At 37.1% G+C, this 19,285-nt stretch overlaps 1 protein-coding gene across 2 annotated transcripts in view; it reads right to left on the bottom strand.

The window, feature by feature from the left end:
• Positions 1 to 19,285, bottom strand: part of LOC121371777 (metabotropic glutamate receptor 1-like) — a 128,579-nt gene that overhangs the window by 38,864 nt on the left and 70,430 nt on the right. Inside the window, exon 1 of one of the 2 annotated variants that reach the window (XM_041497911.1) lies at positions 10,387 to 10,447. The exons of the other annotated variant lie outside the window; for it this stretch is intronic. Coding sequence (XP_041353845.1) covers positions 10,387 to 10,414 — 28 coding nt within the window. The 5' untranslated portion in view covers positions 10,415 to 10,447. Of the gene's footprint in view, positions 1 to 10,386; positions 10,448 to 19,285 lie in introns of those variants that run through there. 2 annotated transcript variants of the gene reach the window in all.

The following is a 19,285-nucleotide window of genomic DNA, read 5'->3' as shown; positions in this document are numbered from 1 at the left end:
CGAGAAATAGCCCATTGGGCCCACCGACGGGGATCGATCCTATACCGACTGCGCATCAAGCGAGTGCTTTACCACTGGGTTATGTCCCGCCCCTACAGCTGGTATGTTCAGAGATAGGAGAAGCGTCTTTAACTACGATAGTTCTACATTAAAAAATGTCATCGTATTTTTAGCAGAACCCCGCACATGTTTGAAGGACAGTAGCAGCTGATACTAGTTCAAATTAAATTACATGATTGTACTGGTCAGATGCAACAACAGTATATGACAAGACGATCTGTCACACATCTCACCAGTGGCAGGCGTGACCTTATTTAATGCGATATTCAAAGTTTGGTGCACTTTGAACTTTGACCCACGAGATACTATTTGGTATATTGCTACCTAAAGGCCAAGAAACGAAATATTGTTCATCTATTTGGTATGCCATTCCATTTAAAGAGTTTTTGTGTATTCATGCTATAGATAAATCTAGGTTTTATCATTGGTTTATTTTAAGTTATGTTCCTGATTCACGTACATATAAAATGTTAATATGACGCTGACGGATTCACAACTGACATTGCAATGCAAGTTAATTATCAAAGTGTAGATTTTTAGTAATGTAAACACACACACACACACACAGAGAGAGAGAGAGAGAGAGAGAGAGAGAGAGAGAGAGAGAGAGAGAGAGAGAGAGAGAGAGAGAGAGAGAGAAAACCATACAAAACAACAATCCACTTTAGAAATTTTCAAAAACAATTTCGAAAAAAGCAGCATAAACGCCATCTGACAGAACTTTGAATGATTAGTAAGTAAGTGATGTATTTTCTTTGCACGGTTCACGTGCACCGACATTCCATCATTTCTGTTCATTACAAACAGGTTGTAATCTTGACAGCTTTATAACCATCAATTAATTATTAGTGTTCAGCTATAAAAAGTACCAACTGTCCGTCTGATGAGCGATGTTCCTCAAATTACTCGAACCTGCAGGCTCGTTGGCATGGAAATAATTAATGTTTTATGATTTCCCCACGACATCAATGCCAGTAATAACCAAGTCACAAAACTATCTACACATAACACCCGATCACGCATGCAGTGCAGTGGTGTGCAGATGCGAGGCATTATGATTTCGTGACTGCTGGACGATATTGATTCCACGGTTGAAGAACATGACTCTGGCATGCTCTGGCATGCAGTGATGTTCATGTGTTGGACCACTCAGATTAGATTTGAAACAAAAGCGCAGATGATTTATTTAAAGGGCGATATACCTAGTACATATATACAAAACGAGAATGTTTAAGTCGTATGTTCAGTTAACACCTACAGAGTACATGCATGATGAAGGAGCAGAAAGGAATGTTTGAAGGGTTGTACCTAACTCAAAATATTCATGGGCTTGTAATATAGGGTCTTCTCCGCCTTTACAAAAATGTACTTTTTAACTAAAAAAATATACAGGGTTGGGGTTTTTTGGGGGGTTAGGGGGGGATATGTCCCCAGCCCCTCGTTATGTACGGTTTTGTTAAATGGCGACGAAGTTTTGGTCTTTCTATTATTGGGGTGTTCTCCTACCAACCAGTCCCCCCTCCCCGACTGGTATATCAAAGGCCGTGATATGTGCTGCCCTGTCTGTGAGAATTGAGCATAGATATATGATACTACTGGAATAATGTAGCGAGCTTCCTCTGACGAACACGTAAAAGAAAACACATCTATATAGAACACACTTTAGCATTTGTCATTTAATTTACGACATTGTTTTCGTATACGTCTGTGTTATTCCTACTTCTACTCAGTTAAATACTGCTGATAGCGAGCTGAAAATCACTGATGAATATGAAAACAGCACTTACATTTTTGTGCTAAAACTAAGCTAACTGCATCCATGTTATGGATTATTCTTGAGGCAGCTCGACTCCAACAGCTGTCTCTGAAATCAAACCACTCTCGTAGACCATTTCCTTAGCTTAATAAGAAGCATTATTAGACGAAAAAACATTCTTGGGTCTTGCTTAATTACTAAACAGAGAAGTCCCAAATGTCGTCGCCTATACTGAACAAAATTAATTAGTGCTCAGTAAATATTTTCAGCATTTTTCTTTATATATGGTACAAAATACGAAAACCCCATCGCGTGCACGATTTGTGCGTGCATTACTGGTCAAAGTTTACTGAAACAACATATAGAAATGATTTGTCATCAGAAGTTGCTAACATAATACAACACTAGCAAAAATTGACCAAACGGTCTTCTACCGGCCTCGGTGGCGTCGTGGCAGGCCATCGGTCTACAGGCTGGTAGGTACTGGGTTCGGATCCCAGTCGAGGCATGGAATTTTTAATCCAGATACCGACTCCAAACCCTGAGTGAGTGCTCCGCAAGGCTCAATGGGTAGGTGTAAACCACTTGCACCGACCAGTGATCCATAACTGGTTCAACAAAGGCCATGGTTTGTGCTATCCTGCCTGTGAGAAGCGCAAATAAAAGATCCCTTGCTGCCTGTCGTAAAAGAGTAGCCTATGTGGCGACAGCGGGTTTCCTCTAAAAAAATCTGTGTGGTCCTTAACCATATGTCTGACGCCATATAACCGTAAATAAAATGTGTTGAGTGCGTCGTTAAATAAAACACTTCTTTCTTTCTTTCCAAACGGTCTTCTGTCCCTTAGTGAATTATGTTGAGTATACCTGTGTTGATAAACGAGAACCAAATCGTTGTCAATGTGGGCTGGGACGTAGCCCAGTGGCAAAGCGCTCGCTTGCTGCGCGGTCTGTCTAGGGGCGATCCATGACGGTGGGACTATTGGGCTATTTTTCATTCCAGCCAGTGCACCACGACTGGATTATCAAAGGCCGTGGTATGTACTACCTTGACTGTGGGATGATGTAAATAAAAAGATCCCTTGCTATTAATGGAAAAAATATAGCGGTATTCCTCTTTAAGATTGCATGTCAAAATTACTTCTTTTTTATGGGCAATAGCCAATAATTAATAAATCATTACGATCTAGTGATATCGTTTAACAAATAAAACTAACTGTTCTAGTCTGTTGCAAATGGTGAAAATTATGTACACGATTTTCACCAAAGACATGAAAAATAAGGTATAGCATACATATAAACGCACGCACATACAGACACTAAATCTTGAAAGGAAATTGTACCTAGCAATAAACTTGAAATTGCATCAACTCATTAAATATTTTCTGTGTTGAGACATTGATACTTTTACGACAACCTTAACTACCGTCAGCTGACTGAGATTTGCTCATATATTTTTTGTAAACCGACCTAAAATACTTTTCGCTGAAATTAAATACGTAGACGGAATAATAGAATCCTTAATCGGTTACTGGGAAGGGTCACATCTCCAAGCCGTTCACTTTTCAGCCTGACGTTTGATGTTTGCGAGGTTGTTTAGCGAAAGGCTTATTGATTATTTCGCCGTTTGTTCTTGGCTTTTTTAGCTTTTATGTTGTTTTATATGATGGCGCAAGATCGTGAGACCTTATCGAGACAAATTTTAATACGAGGAAGAGTCGAGGTATTATCATATTTCTAAATACGGAAATCCTCGGGCAATGCCAATAATAACAGGAATCGTCTCCGTGTGCGATTTTAATGTGAAAAACAAGGACTAACGTCAACGGCAAACACTTTATAAATAAATAATACAAACTAGTCGTCTGATAAGTACGTAAAATTGGAAATTTAAATTCTAATTTTAAAGTCAATGCAAAAGTACAGTAGTAATCTTTAATCTTTAAATTCCGCAACCAAATAATTATCTAGAAACTCTCTCACTTCCCCCCTCCCTCCCCCCTCTCTCTCTCTCTCTCTCTCTCTCTCTCTCTCTCTCTCTCTCTCTCTCTCTCTCTCTCTCTCTCTCTCACTCCAATGAGCTAGTCCAATGCCTCCATATGATCATAAAACAACTTGCAATCGCCACTGCCTTTCTCGTTTAGTGAGATAAATGTTTTAGTCAAACTGCATTTTAGCTGTTAAGACTAAATGACTGTTTCGTATGAGACTGTTAGCATTACTATATATGATTTAAAAAGGGATTTCTTGCTCAGACTAATGGATGTGGAATAAAAGAAACGATTGCAAGTGTAAACGTGATTTCCTGGTCCTCACGTTCCGTTGAAACTCTCGTCCTGCCTGGTGTGTTGTAAAACACTGGTTCCATCTGTCGAGTGCTGGGTCTACAAACTTGTGTCGTATTCAAGAGTAGCAAGCACTTTGCTAAATACATCAGAAACTTCAGCAGCCGACACAGTTGTAACGATGACGTTGTGCCGAGAGTCTTAACATCTTTGAAAACTCCTCCAAGAACCACTCTTAACAATTTAATGATGCTTGTTCGCCAGAGTGCAAATGTCAGATGCAAATGGCCCATTCTTGATAATTGTTTGACAAATGTGTTTATCGCTGCTCGGTACGGAATAATGGCTCATTGGACTGGCCGCCAGACACCGGTACAGCCCGCTGGATGACATGCAGCTTAAACTAAATTGCTCAACAAGTGAAAGATGGCAAAATCTATATCCTGCATTAGCAGGAATTCTCCTCGCCTCACGATAGCCTCGACTCCGAAGCCAGTTATATGCATGTGTTTAGCGCGCTGGACGGCGGAATGGCAGAGGTGTTTGCTCACACCATTCGTAGATTAGGAAGACGAAGCCAACGACTCTAAGCAACTAAATTTAGACTTGAGCCGTTTGTGCAGAAGTGATGCTGAATGATCCTCGGAGCTAATGACGCCCGCTAATACTCTAATCGAATAGTGTGTCCCTAGGACGTTTACTCTCTGATTTGGAGCACACTCGCCTTGCATGTCAGCCAAAACGTGCATCGGTCAGTTAGACATTGAGGTCAGCAGTAATTGATCGCTAAGGGTCCACAATCAATTCTGTCTTTGTCTTCGCGTCAGAGCCGTACCCACTACGGCCTTGTGTAGAAGTCTGCCCTCAGTCATTACCTTCCACATCATTAAAAAATATTCGGCTCGCTCTGCTTTCTAGTAATCAACACCCTATTGCCATTTCAGAGGAAATTATACAGCTGAAGTATTTTATAGTAGGAGTGGTTTGCTGCTTCCAGTTTTTAAAAGCATCCTCTATAACAAAAAGCTCCGTATAAGACAATGGTGGAGCTTTTTATATCAGATATGGCAAGTTAAATCTCTAAAATATCGTATCTCTACCAAAAAACATATCTTTACACAGAGCGCCTTTACCTAACACTGCATAAGGTATACCTCCAAAGAAAACATGTCTACACAAAATAAATCTGCACAAGACATACTATACCACTCTTTAAACAATATCATTTTGCGTAAGGCAAATGTGTACAAAAGAGTTCTACAAAAGACATGTCTCTACATAGGATATAAATCTACATATGATATGACTACGCAAAACATGTTTAAACAAAGTTTGAATTGACGGGATTCGAAACTATTATACCGAGTCGCAAGACATTTAACAGTCCGCGGCGGTAACCGCACGACTAACAGGGTTATCGACATTATAATAAAAATATATATCTACATAAGAAATATCTGCATAATACTACGATTATATATAATTAGTATGAAAGTCGTGTTTTGTAAGGGGCATTTGATACGAGAACCATCGCGATATCGATCACTTGATTGAATTCTAGCAGACAAGTCAAAAGACGACTGTTTGTGAGGATTGATTGTTAATACAATATATGGTATCAACAATGGAATATCGTGTTCAGCTATATCGGTTACTATTTACCGACACCAACTATTTGTACCGGTATTCCACTTGGTGTTGCATTTTAAAATCAGTATTTTGGTGTGGTCAACTAATACTATGATTTAATATTCTCTACCTGATCGTAATATCCTTGTGCTCAACTCACATACTCTTTAAGAAGTCTGTAATATACAGGCTAAACATCGTCACTGTTTTTGTTGTATTTCTTGTCAAAATGTTGTTGTGTAATACTGAATGATGTGCTCAACTAGTAATATCATTTGATATTTTTACTTGCGTGTAATACTGATTAAAATATTATTCTACTAAATTTCTGTTGTCAAATGTATTTTTTTCCCGGTCGGCTTCAGATGATTAAACTCCACCAAACTGTGGTGCACAGTCAGTGTACACGGCACAGAACTACTTCATCCTTCCTGCACCGCCTTTAAGAGGACTGTCACTCTCCCAGGACTGGCTTCACAGAATGAAGTTGTTTACAAACCGTACCATTCCAATTATCTTGCTACGTTGAAATGGTATATATTGGTTAATGACATATCCAAAGCAGACTTGGCAGCAGACACCGACCTTTAATTGTCCTTTATGTCAATATGGCTAGGTACCCAACAATATTGTATTGTATTGACAATGGATAAAAATACATACTTTTGTATCACCATCTCAACCAAGGGATGATCCAGGACCATGTATTGTAAACCTTGGAGACACGAAAGTGAATTTGTAAAACTAATATATTTGGATGCAATGGAATCCTTTTTCTTTCCAGGGTTTTAATAGTTGCCCAAATTTCACCAGTAAATATGGATGCCGAATCGGGCAATCTCGTGGAAATTGTTGCCTGGTGAAGAAACTGCCCACTCTGTAATTACCAATTACATTTAAAATAGTGAGGGCCTTTAATCACTTCTTTTTAACATATTTTAGATTAAATTTAATCCCCAGAAGTTTGGTCTGTTCCACAACTGGAACACGGGTTTTTTTTGTCCAGAAACAGCTGTGGCTATAGTAAACTGAGACCTCTTTGGAAGCCGATAAGTCTTCATCCTCAACGAATATATATATATATATATATATATATATATATATATATATGTATGTATGCAATTGTTGTCACATCACGCGCTTAACCTGTCGGCCACGCTACAGTTTGCAATAAAATTAAAACGGTTTCTGCAAATAAATGAAACTATTTGGTTTTAACCCTTATGGACATATTATTCAAAGCATTTTCTTAAAGTAAATATTAATAAATAATTTCGCCCATTGTGCAACTTAACATTCGTTTAAACATTTTATTAAAAAGGTATGTTCTGACATTTAATAATTATATGACAGTAAAACAGGTATTATCAATATAAAAAAAGAACGTAAAGAAGAAGAAGTACTAGTAGAAGACGAATTAGTAGTAGTAGTAGTAGTAGTAGTAGTAGTAGTAGTAGTAGTAGTAGTAGTAGTAAAAGACAAAGAAGAAACAGAAGAAGATGAAATAGAATTAGACATAGAAGAACAAGAAGTAGAAGAACAAGAAGTAGAAGAAGAAGAACGAGAAGTAGAAGAAGAAGAACAAGAACAAGAAGTAGAAGAACAAGAAGTACAATAACAAGAAGTAGAAGAACAAGAAGTAGAACAACAACAAGTAGAACAAGAAGTAGAAGTAGAAGAACAACAAGTAGAAGAACAACAAGTAGAAGAAGAACAATAAGAAGTAGAAGAACAAGAAGTAGAAGAACAAGAACATGAAGTAGAAGAACAAGAAGTAGAACAACAAGAAGTAGAAGAACAAGAAGTAGAAGAAGAACAAGAAGTAGAAGAACAAGAAGTAGAAGAACAAGAAAAAGAAATAGAAGAACAAGAAGTAGAACAAGAAGAACAAGAGGTAGACCAAGAAGTAGAAGTAGAAGAACAAGAAGTAGAAGAACAAGAAATAGAACATGACGTAGAAGTAGAAGAACAAGAAGTAGAAGAACAAGAAGTAGAACAAGAATTAGAAGAAGAACAAGAAGTAGAAGAACAAGAAGTAGAAGGACAAGAACAAGAAGAACAAGAACAAGAAGTAGAAGAATAAGAAGTAGAAGAAGAACAAGAAGTAGAAGAAGAAGTAGAAGAACAAGAACAAGAAGTAGAACACGAATTAGAAGTAGAAGAACAAGAAGTAGAAGAACAAGAAGAAGTAGAAGAACAAGAAGTAGGAGAAGAACGAGAAGTAGAAGAACAAGAACAAGACAAGAAGTAGAAGAATAAGAAGTACAAGAAAATGAAGTAGAAGAACAAGAAGTAGAACAACAACAACAAGTAGAACAACAACAACAACAACAAGTATAACAAGAAGTAGAAATAGAAGAACAAGAAGTAGAAGAAAAAGAAGTAGAAGAAGAACAACAAGAAGTAGAAGAACAAGAACATGAAGTAGAAGAACAAGAAGTAGAAGAAGAACAACAAGAAGTAGAAGTAGAAGAACAAGAAGTAGAAGAAGAACAAGAAGTAGAAGAACAAGAAGTAGAAGAACAAGAAAAAGAAATAGAACAAGAAGTAGAACAAGAAGAACAAGAGGTAGACCAAGAAGTAGAAGTAGAAGAACAAGAAGTAGAAGACCAAGAAATAGAACATGACGTAGAAGTAGAAGAACAAGAAGTAGAAGAACAAGAAGTAGAACAAGAATTAGAAGAAGAACAAGACGTAGAAGAACAAGAAGTAGAAGGACAAGAAGTACAAGAAAAAGAAGTAGAAGAACAACAAGTAGAACAACAAGTAGAACAACAACAACAACAAGTAGAACAAGAAGTAGAAATAGAAGAACAAGAAGTAGAAGAAAAAGAAGTAGAAGAAGAACAACAAGAAGTAGAAGAACAAGAACATGAAGTAGAAGAACAAGAAGTAGAAGAACAACAAGAAGTAGAAGTAGAAGAACAAGAAGTAGAAGAAGAACAAGAAGTAGAAGAACAAGAAGTAGAAGAACAAGAAGTAGAAGAACAAGAAAAAGAAATAGAAGAACAAGAAGTAGAACAAGAAGAACAAGAGGTAGACCAAGAAGTAGAAGTAGAAGAACAAGAAGTAGAAGAACAAGAAATAGAACATGACGTAGAAGTAGAAGAACAAGAAGTAGAAGGACAAGAACAAGAACAAGAAGTAGAAGAATAAGAAGTAGAAGAAGAACAAGAAGTAGAAGAAGAAGTAGAAGAACAAGAACAAGAAGTAGAACACGAATTAGAAGTAGAAGAACAAGAAGTAGAAGAACAAGAAGAAGAAGTAGAAGAACAAGAAGTAGAAGGAGAAGAACGAGAAGTAGAAGAAGAAGAACAAGAAGTAGAAGAAGAACAACAAGAACAAGAAGTAGAATAACAAGAAGTAGAACAAGAAGTAGAACAACAACAAGTAGAAGAACAACAAGTAGAAGAAGAACAACAAGAAGTAGAAGAACAAGAAAAAGAAATAGAAGAACAAGAAGTAGAAAAGAAGAACAAGAGGTAGACCAAGAAGTAGAAGTAGAAGAACAAGAAGTAGAAGAACAAGAAATAGAACATGACGTAGAAGTAGAAGAACAAGAAGTAGAACAAGAATTAGAAGAAGAACAAGAAGTAGAAGAACAAGAAGTAGAAGGACAAGAACAAGAAGAACAAGAACAAGAAGTAGAAGAAGAACAAGAAGTAGAAGAACAAGTAGAAGAACACGAACAAGAAGTAGAACACGAATTAGAAGTAGAAGAACAAGAAGTAGAAGAACAAGAAGAAGAAGTAGAAGAACAAGAAGTAGAAGGATAAGAACAAGAAGTAGAAGAACAAGAAGTAGAAGACGAAACAGCAGCAGCAGAAGAAGAACTTCTTAAACAACAAGATCTGTTTGGAACATTGAGTAGTTCTATAAACGTAGAGAGTTTTAGCTGAACTGGAAAAGTGTTATCCCGTGGTATTGTGGTACTGCGAGAGGACAAATAAAGTTGGACAATCGGCGGGTTGCGCTGCTCACGGTGCGGTACTGTCACTGCTGGATGGTGTAATATATTGATTGGATGTAAATTCCGTTAACACCGGTCTAGACTGTTGTATGAAGTTACACGTTGTGCTGTCACAGCTCTGTGAGATGCCGACACTTCATTACGAGTCAGTCGGCGTTATTGGACCTGCTGTATTTCCGCCCTGCCTCCGGCTCAGTCTTTTACGCAATTCGCGAACTTGAGGCTGCGCAATGCACTATTTTAACTATGGCTGATGAAACAGAAATGAAATATATTTTATAATCATTCGAAGGAAAGATCTATGGGTGTTTAGATGAAATGTCGTGTGTTTGTAAGTAGGTTTTATCCAGTAAAGGATCCCCTATGGAGTGGATGGCCTCTATAATAGACGAGAAACAAGATAGAGATTCATGGAATCAATCCCTGTTTTTCCAAATCCCATTCCACTCTGCAGAGATACGGTCTTGATTGTCGATAACGGTTTTGTCGTTCAGATATAGTTAATCCATACCTGTGACGTCAAACCATTGTTCTTACAGTAGTCTGGCTTTTCAAGAATCTATAGATGTTAAAGGGACATTCCTGACTTTAAAGCTAATAAAATAGACAGTAATATGGATTAGTAAACTCACCTGTAATACATTTGTGTAAAAACAAATCAATGAAAAGTGCGAAATTGAAATACTTACATAGAACAATACTTTCGGGATTCCCCATGACACGATTATTTGAAATCCTCGCGGAAAGGTGAAGGTCAGAGGTCGCAGTGATGACGAGAACACAAATTTCCCACAATGCAATATTCAACATGGCTTCGGTGAGTACATGTTTTTGGGATGCAGTCGATTCGTCCACTGGACAATTTGTCCACGGACGATTCGTCCACTGAAAATTCGTCCACTGAGGAACTCGAGACGATTCGTCCACTACAAAAAAATCAGTTCCGGACGATTCGTCCACTGGGTTTTTATTTCCCCAGTACATTTCCATGGGTGAAAGTATTCCGGCATATGACGGATTTTCCGATTTTTCTGGGTCTCTAAGGGTCGTTTTTCCAAATCGTGTAAATCCGTTGAGATTTTCATAGGTAGGTGGGTAGGGGTTATGACCCAACTTCTCCGATTGTTGTTAGATGATTACTCCAAAGTTCAACAAAAAGTTCGATTCTACAACCTAGTTTTAGCAATGATTCAATCCGAGAAAGTTCCCCGATCTAGCAGATGCACATTTCAGTAAGTGCGCGGTTTTTTTGTGTGTGTTACGGAGATCGCCGATCCTTTCGTTCGATTGCGACAAAACTGACTCAATGCGATCACCAGTCAACGGAAACACAAAATCGCAGTCCGTGAAACGAGATCCGGAAAGTTGAATCAAGTCGCGTCTAAAACAACACGCTTTGTTTGAATGACATTTGTTGTTTTGTTGAATTGTTTTTTAATGTACATTTAATTATATTGGAATTGAAGACAACGAGTTTTTATTTTATTTCGAGGTTATTAGGCATATGGGGATAACATGTGACGAGGGAGGGTACAGTGGATATAATGTACGCCATTGAAGGAGAACATGACATGGGGGGGGGGGGGGGGGGGGTAATAAAGTCTTCCGACGCGGAGGTTTGCATTACCTATTTACCACATCGTGACATGCAAGATAATGTACGAGCGAGTGGACGAATCGTCAGTGGACGAATCGTCCGGGGCATGATAATGAATACAAACAGTTAATAAAAAATGGATATTAATGTTGAATTCTAACTCTATTTTACTTTTTTGGTTATAGTATACCACAAAATAATGTTAAGAAACGATTACAATGTCAAAGAAATAACTATTAATATGTTTGAAAAAAATGCAGTCATCGAGTGGACCAATCGTCCGTGGACGAATTGTCCAGTGGACGAACCGTATGGAAAGCACGTTTTTAATGTTATTTATTTTTTAATATTGACGTTTTGCATTGATTACCAACGACTTTCCATTTGTTTCCTACAAGTCAGTAGTATTACAATTTTTTTTTTCGTTAAACTAAGCGATACGAATGGACGCATTTTAAAAGAAACAAGTAGAAATGATGCCGATAACAATTCGAAGATTTCATAATAACTTTTTGATCTTGTCTCTTTTCTATTGCCTTCGGCTTGGCAAGCCTTCTGATCGTTCTAGCATTTAGGGCTAGGGTCACTTGTACTTATAGCTATAGAGATCTATAGATGTTGGAAAGATCGGAACTTTGTCCATTAGTCAACTCGCCCAAACCCAAGCATTATACTCATAATACTGTGATGGTGCAATTGTATGGGTATCTGGTCGTTTCGGCCGGTTGCTAGTCACTTCGTACCTTGGTCCTTTCGTACCATAGTCATTTCGTAGCTTGGTTCTTTTGTACCATAGTCATTTCGTACCTAATTTGGTCCTTTCATACCACTGCAAAATTGAAAGTCATATCGTACCCAATCTAATTACGTATATAAGATGCAAACACCACCTGCAACTGACTTTATAAATCATTAAATATTTAATTTTGTCCCTAAAAAAAGATCAAGTCATTTCGTACCATACACTGAAACAAATTTGTTGTTAATTTAAGGGCGTTTCTGATCAGCAAAAAAAATAAAAAATATTGTCATTGTGTATAAGTAATAAACATGAGCAATTGGCTGATTTGGTAATCGATAGGGTAGTCAATGTTTTCAGTGGTTGTTATTGTTTATTTCTTAAACAAATAAGATAATAAGTAATAATAAGTAATATTCGACCATTTCAGCTGGTAACTGAAAAACCTTGTTCATATTTATTTATTTATTTATTATTATTAGCATATTTATTAATTATGAATGTAAAAAAAACCCACTTTGGTCAATTGGAGCCAATTTCAGAAAACATCGAAGTTGGCCGTTAGTAGTACATACCAAATACGGCTCTTGTCAGGTAAAATAGAAATAACAGTTGACAGGTGTTATGGTAAATCAATAACGATATGAAGCACAATAATGTGTTCTGATTTTCAAACTGTCAAAGTAAATTTGAAAAACAAAACAAAAATACACTGCTTTTATGCTATGGTCGATTCGTTTTTGATATACTGGTATGAAATGACTATGGTATGGAAAGACTTCTCACAATGGTACGAAATAACTAAGGTACGAAATGACTTTTTGCAATGGTACGAAATGATTAGGGTACGAAATGACCAGGCAGCATGGTATTTACATGTGCTCTACGTCACAAAAAGGTCACGTGATGCGCTTCAAATGCATGACAAGTCGAAGGGAATCCGCCGTCTAAAAATAGACTTTATTTGACGGTTGAAGGGGAAAATAAATTGATACGTACGAAAAAATATTTGACAAAAATGCATATTGAGCTACTACGAACATTTGGGGGACCAAAAACACATTGGATATACAGATATAGATATTCTTGACAAGGAAATGTAAGTAAATTGTCATTATAAAAATTAAAAAAGGTTTTATTAGCCGGAAACTTATAGCATTGCAACAAAGTCAGGAATGTCCCTTTAACAATGCAGTTTGAAGTGTTTACTGTGTCCAGGTCCAGTATTCGAACCCACACGCTGACAGAACTTGTACATTGTAAACAAGTATTAGCTCACGAGGCCACACATCGAATTAGTTTGTAAATTAAACATTATATAATTAACTCGCCCCTACGACTCGTGAATAAAAACGTTCGCTAAACATTTTGTTTGAATGTTTCATTTTGTTTCGGGGTTGTTGGTGTTTCTGTTTAGTTGTTGGTGTTGTTGTTTTTTGTGGGGGTTTTTGTGTGTGTTTTTGTTTTTGTTTTGGTTTTTTTTTGGGGGGTTGGGGGGTTGTGGGAAAGAGAGGGGTTTTCGTCTCTTTTTTTGTGCTTCGCGTTAAAGCTAGTGACTAAATCGAATTTAAAAAAATCGTTCGCCAAAGTGTACGTGTCTCGTAGCTGGACGCGATTAAAACTATTCGAGTGAAGATTTGACAACACGTTTTCCAGTGCCAGTGTTGTATATATCATATAATATGCGTATGTTCGTCAAATAAGCCATTCTTGTATAGCAGGAAATATATTCTTCCTGTTCGCATAGTGTTTCTGCTCACACTTCCCCATCTGACCTCACAAGTGTGTAGTTCAATTCTGCTCACACTTCCCCATCTGACCTCACAAGTGTGTAGTTCAATTCTGCTCACACTTCCCCATCTGACCTCACAAGTGTGTAGTTCAATTCCCGGCGCCCTATTATTGTATGGGAAGGGTTTATATTTCTCCTTATGATATCGTCAAGATGATGAAAAGAAAGAAAGAAAAAGGAAACCGATGGTTTCACTAAAGACTGTTCCTGAAATGGTTACGTAGGGTGGGACAAAATGTATGTTACACTCAACTTTAATATTGTAAACATATTCTTGTCTCGTCAAACAAAAACCAATTCAGCAAACTCGCCGAAACAGAGAAAAATAATTGGGCCGTCACACCATGATTTCAGAAATACAAAAAAGACATCGATTTCAATAACGCGTACAAACGCCACGAGCAATAAGTTAAATAGTTGCTTGTAGCACTTTCAAGAACACTCCGACGCCATATCACCGTAAATAAAATGTGTTGAGTGCGTCGTTTAATAAAAATTTCCTTCCTTCAAGAACACTGTTTTGTTTAAATAAAATACACACAAGTATGTATGTATGTATGCATTTTTCATACTATAGAATGTACTACAAGTTATTTATTTCTCTTTAATTCCAAAACACTTTATTTTTTTCTTACGTGAAACCAAACTGAATTTTTTGTTTTGTTTTGTAGGATGGTACGGATTGTAGTTACTTGTAAAACAGTTTTTGATCACGTCCTGGTCATATGGCGCACATTTCATATATATATATATATATATATATATATATATATATATATATATATATATATATACAGAGGCGGACGGAGGACAGGAAATACTCCTCAAGAGAACTTGATACATGCAAATCCCGTGTACGTTATCGCCATGGTACTTCGCCAAAATATATATATATATATATATAACACCACCAGTTTAGACTTCTTCTACACAATTTGCTGCACACGCGCCTATTTGACTAAATATTTCGTTTGTTGCAATTAGGCATTTATACATTGCATTATAAAGTGTAAATTTTGCTGTAATAACAGCTAACTATATAATTTAACCTTAAAACATCTAGCTATAGTAACAGTACTGGTTTTGTTTACATCAAAATATTTCAGTAAACATATTTATATTAGTCTTGCATGCCGATTATTTAAGGTAGGTAGCTGCCCAACATGTTAAAATGAAGACATTATTGTATGAGTATAAGCGTAAATGGCAGACTAATATTTTAAAAAACAACAACACTTTAACAATTTTACCTCCCCCCCCCCCCCCCCCCCCCCCACCAAAGAAAACCCCAGTAACAACAGCAAATCTGCCCCTAAATAAACAATAGCCTACAAAACTGGCCCACACACCAGTACACACGCACAACCAAAAACATAACCCAGACGAACACGCACATTTAAAACATTTTTTTTTTATCTATGTACATATACCAGTGGCGTAGGAAGGTGGCAACGGGGGGGGGGGGGGGGGGGGGGGGGGGGGGGGGGGGGGGGGGGGGGGGAGGGATGCACGCACACATACACACACGCAGAGACACATACACACACATATAAATTAAAGACCCAGTGGAGCTTATTTTAATCAGCTTGATGGAATGCTTAATGGTTGTGCATAATATTAATAACTGCAGGTAGATAGTCGATCGTAACTATTAAATTAGATATGAAACTGTGTCCGTTACACTATGTCTGTTACACCTTGTCTGACAATGACACTGGACTCGCTGTTCAGATTTATTTGCGTATTTTCACCAATAATGCATTTATTTGCATCGCCAGTATTCACTTAAATTTAATATACGTCATGATGTACGATTTGTTATCTGTGTTTATTCCACTGACAAAATATGTGCATGTTTTCTCCCGTAACCGTCTTTATTACCGATTCAGACAGTAAAAACGTTATCGTTAGGCGAGGAAGTGAATTTCTGTATTGTTAGTTTCATTACTAACTAGCCAACGGCATAGGTCGTAGTTAATAATGCAGCTAACGATACAAAAACTCGCAGTTATTTAGTCAAATTAATGTACACTTCCGTTCGTAGACAGTGATATATACACAAACACATGCATATTAATTGCAAATATCAAAACTTTATTGAGATGCCGTTTTAACGAGTCAGTCATCAATGAGTCCCTTTTTCTTGGTTTTCCCAAAACGTGTTCGTAAGTATTTCTGTTGAGCACAAAACATATTGTACATTTTCTTTTCTGTAAACGAAGGAGATTGCACACAATCTGACAAATAATAATAGTAATAGAAAACTTTATTAACGTCAGAAAATAAAAGAACAAGTCGATGGCTACTCCACAATTCAGTAGTAACAAAGGGCCTTTGACTCGGGATAAGGATAACCTATCAAATACGGTCAATTTAGAAGTTTTGAATATTAACACCAAAAGTATAAAAGAGGGCAAAATTGGGGTTAATAAATTTTGACAGCGCCCTTAAAGAGAAATATTAACATTAGTAACCTATATTAATTATTAATATAATATAATTTTGGCGAAGTACCATGGCGATAACGTACACGGGATTTGCATGTATCAAGTTCTCTTGAGGAGTATTTCCTGTCCTCCGTCCGCCTCTGACAATGTCATGTAAAAGGGTACACACCAGTCAGTGCAGTTCACTGAAGGTTAATGCATTTAACTGAAAAATATCTTAATTTAATATTAAAATAATAAAATCGTGTATCACTAACGTGCCTGATTACATTCAGATAATGACATTAGTTTTGTCATGTTAAACTCTATTTACGTGCCTATATCCAATTAAGGTTCAGGCATGTCTATCACAAGCCAAATGTCTGGCATAACCAGTGGTTGGGCTTCAGACAGTGTTCAGTAGTATTAAACTACTGTATTAGTATTTGACTTTTACCACAAGTATACAGGTGTCATTGTCACAAGTACATTGTCATCCATATTCATATGCATAGAGTGCAATGGATTCCAAGATCAGTGGAAAATATCATTGTTTTACCATGGTGTTAACATATCAAGACCAGCCAAGGGAGATATGTAAGGAGGACGAGAACAAGAACAAGAAGTAGGAGGCGGAGAATATGATGAAACCAATCCTCACAAAATACCAATCTTTGAATAAGAACTGTTGAGATAATCCTATGTATAAAATCAAATATTCTGCTGCATATCCGTACGGCCTCCCGGTTTTTGTAGGGAGACAGGCTGACTTTTGGCTCAATTAAACGAACATATTCATATTAGCATTACTACAAAACAGCTATATAGGGTTGCAAACGAGTCACTACGCATTTTTACACGGATTACAACTAATTTTGAGGGTAGAATGATGAAAATACATGATAAAAAAAAGTTTTCGGTTAGCACATTTTGCCCGAATTTGATGTTTTGCTCCTACTACCTATACGATATTACTTAGGTACCCCACCACCAACGTGACTGGGGAATAGGGAATTCAGAGATGTGTTAATAGTATATTTAGATAGATCAGTGATGTCGGCAATATATGAATACTTGCATACAGCTGGTGATAACCAGGTCACGACAGCGTATTACAGATGCCTAATTGACGATAGCCTAGTGGCGAAGCGTGGACATTGATAACGATATGTTAATGGCGACATGGGATTGACAGCGTTTATCTTCCGTGGTATTACTCGCGATAAATCATGAATGTCATTACAGCAATGGCAATGGATGAATTACACCACCTTGTTGCTGGCTCAGGGAAATGCGTGTATGAAGTCGCGCTCCTCTTCCTTTTTTCTAACGACATGTCAATCTGTGAGTGATTTCTTGGACACAACATGATGTCATTACAATAGGTGGCATGGACCTGACTGGCAGGCGCTTCCCGGGAAACAAGTCGTGGGATTGATGTAATGTGGCGTGTTTTATTCATGACACACGCGGGATGCTACCATCACTGTCACGATCGCCACTCTCTGGCATCTGATGCTGAATGGAGCGTACAGTTGCTGAATGGGCTTTCGTTTTAGTCGGCCCGTCAGAGTCGTGACGGTGGTGCACAGTTCATATCGATTGACTGATTTCAGTTTACGTTACTGGCTTATGTATTCTGCTTTGTAATAAGCTACGTAGGCAGCAGTGTGATAACGGTGATGGCGAACGAGTACGAAGTCAGCTTCTGCTAAAATAAAATTGTCGCTTCCGAGCACTTTCACATATTTATATTGTCGTTTTCGTTGTTTGTGGGTGAGACATTGAGGGCTAGTGCTGGTATGGGTCAATGGTTGTTATTTTGCAGAAAATATATAGAGGCTATTATCCTCGTGTGTTTCCGTATCGTCAATGTCATATATTAGGAATACAAATTGTATTATGCGAGCCTCTGCACTGGAAATGCTAGATATTATATGATAAATAAAGATATCATCATACTCCAAAATGTCTCTGACACAATATATACACAGCACAATGTCACGAAACACGTTTTAACAAAATAATTAGCAACTGAACTAACTATTACATGAATAGTGTGTATGGATCCAAACGTATCAAGACCATAATAATGATGATAGTGATGATAATGATAATGACCATGATGATGACGAAGTTGGTGATGATTACGATGATGATGATGCAATTAGAGTCTGGATGACACCATGAGAAAACACGATAAAGATATCGTAATTGGAAAACAATGGAACGAAGGTAATGTATGTATTGTAAAAGTTCAATTCTTGTTCTCGGGCTATCAGCGACCACATGGTTTCATTTGGTTTGCCCAGTGTACTTTGCTAGCTGTTGAAGGAAATAATGTCTTTTGTAACCTGGAGATTAATATTTTATCATAGTTTATACCAATTTTGTTATTTATAGTCTAGTAATATCTTTCGTTTATCACATCAAAAACACATGACGCCAGGATATATTTATACAATATTTTGATAGAAAGAGGAACATTATTGTAGACTATGATCTTTTAAAAGAAATTTCAATCAAAATTAGCTCATAATTTAATGACAGTTAAATTAATGATGATTTAATAAAACAGCTGTTAAAACTTACCAAAATAAGCGTTCGTCCAAATAAACAAAGAAAACAAAACATAAATTAAAGTTAAAGTCAACGACAGGACATTGTGTCATCATTATTTGGCTTCGTACAGAATTACTGTTTCACCGTCGCTGCACTGCCTAGTCATTTTATGGGTACAATTGCATGCATAAAATTCCAATACAATAAGATGCATTGGTAATTGGTCAAAAAAAGCCCCAAAATAAAACAAACAAAAAAACACCACACAAAAATAAAAACCCACCCCACATAAAACATTGACCTCAATAATTTGACAAAACATTTACATGGGAGGTAACTAGAGCATGAACTTGTTACAGCTACATGTTCCGGAAATAAAACAATACGAATATAATTTCTGTATTTACACTGTAACTATAATACAGTGAAAATATGACTTGTACAATGCAAATGTACTTTTCACCGAATATCA

This window comes from Gigantopelta aegis, chromosome 4 (genome assembly GCF_016097555.1).
Source record: "Gigantopelta aegis isolate Gae_Host chromosome 4, Gae_host_genome, whole genome shotgun sequence".
Taxonomy (NCBI): Eukaryota; Metazoa; Mollusca; class Gastropoda; order Neomphalida; family Peltospiridae; genus Gigantopelta; species Gigantopelta aegis.
Note: the sequence above shows the minus strand (reverse complement) of the source record. Positions and strands in the feature narration are given on the sequence as shown.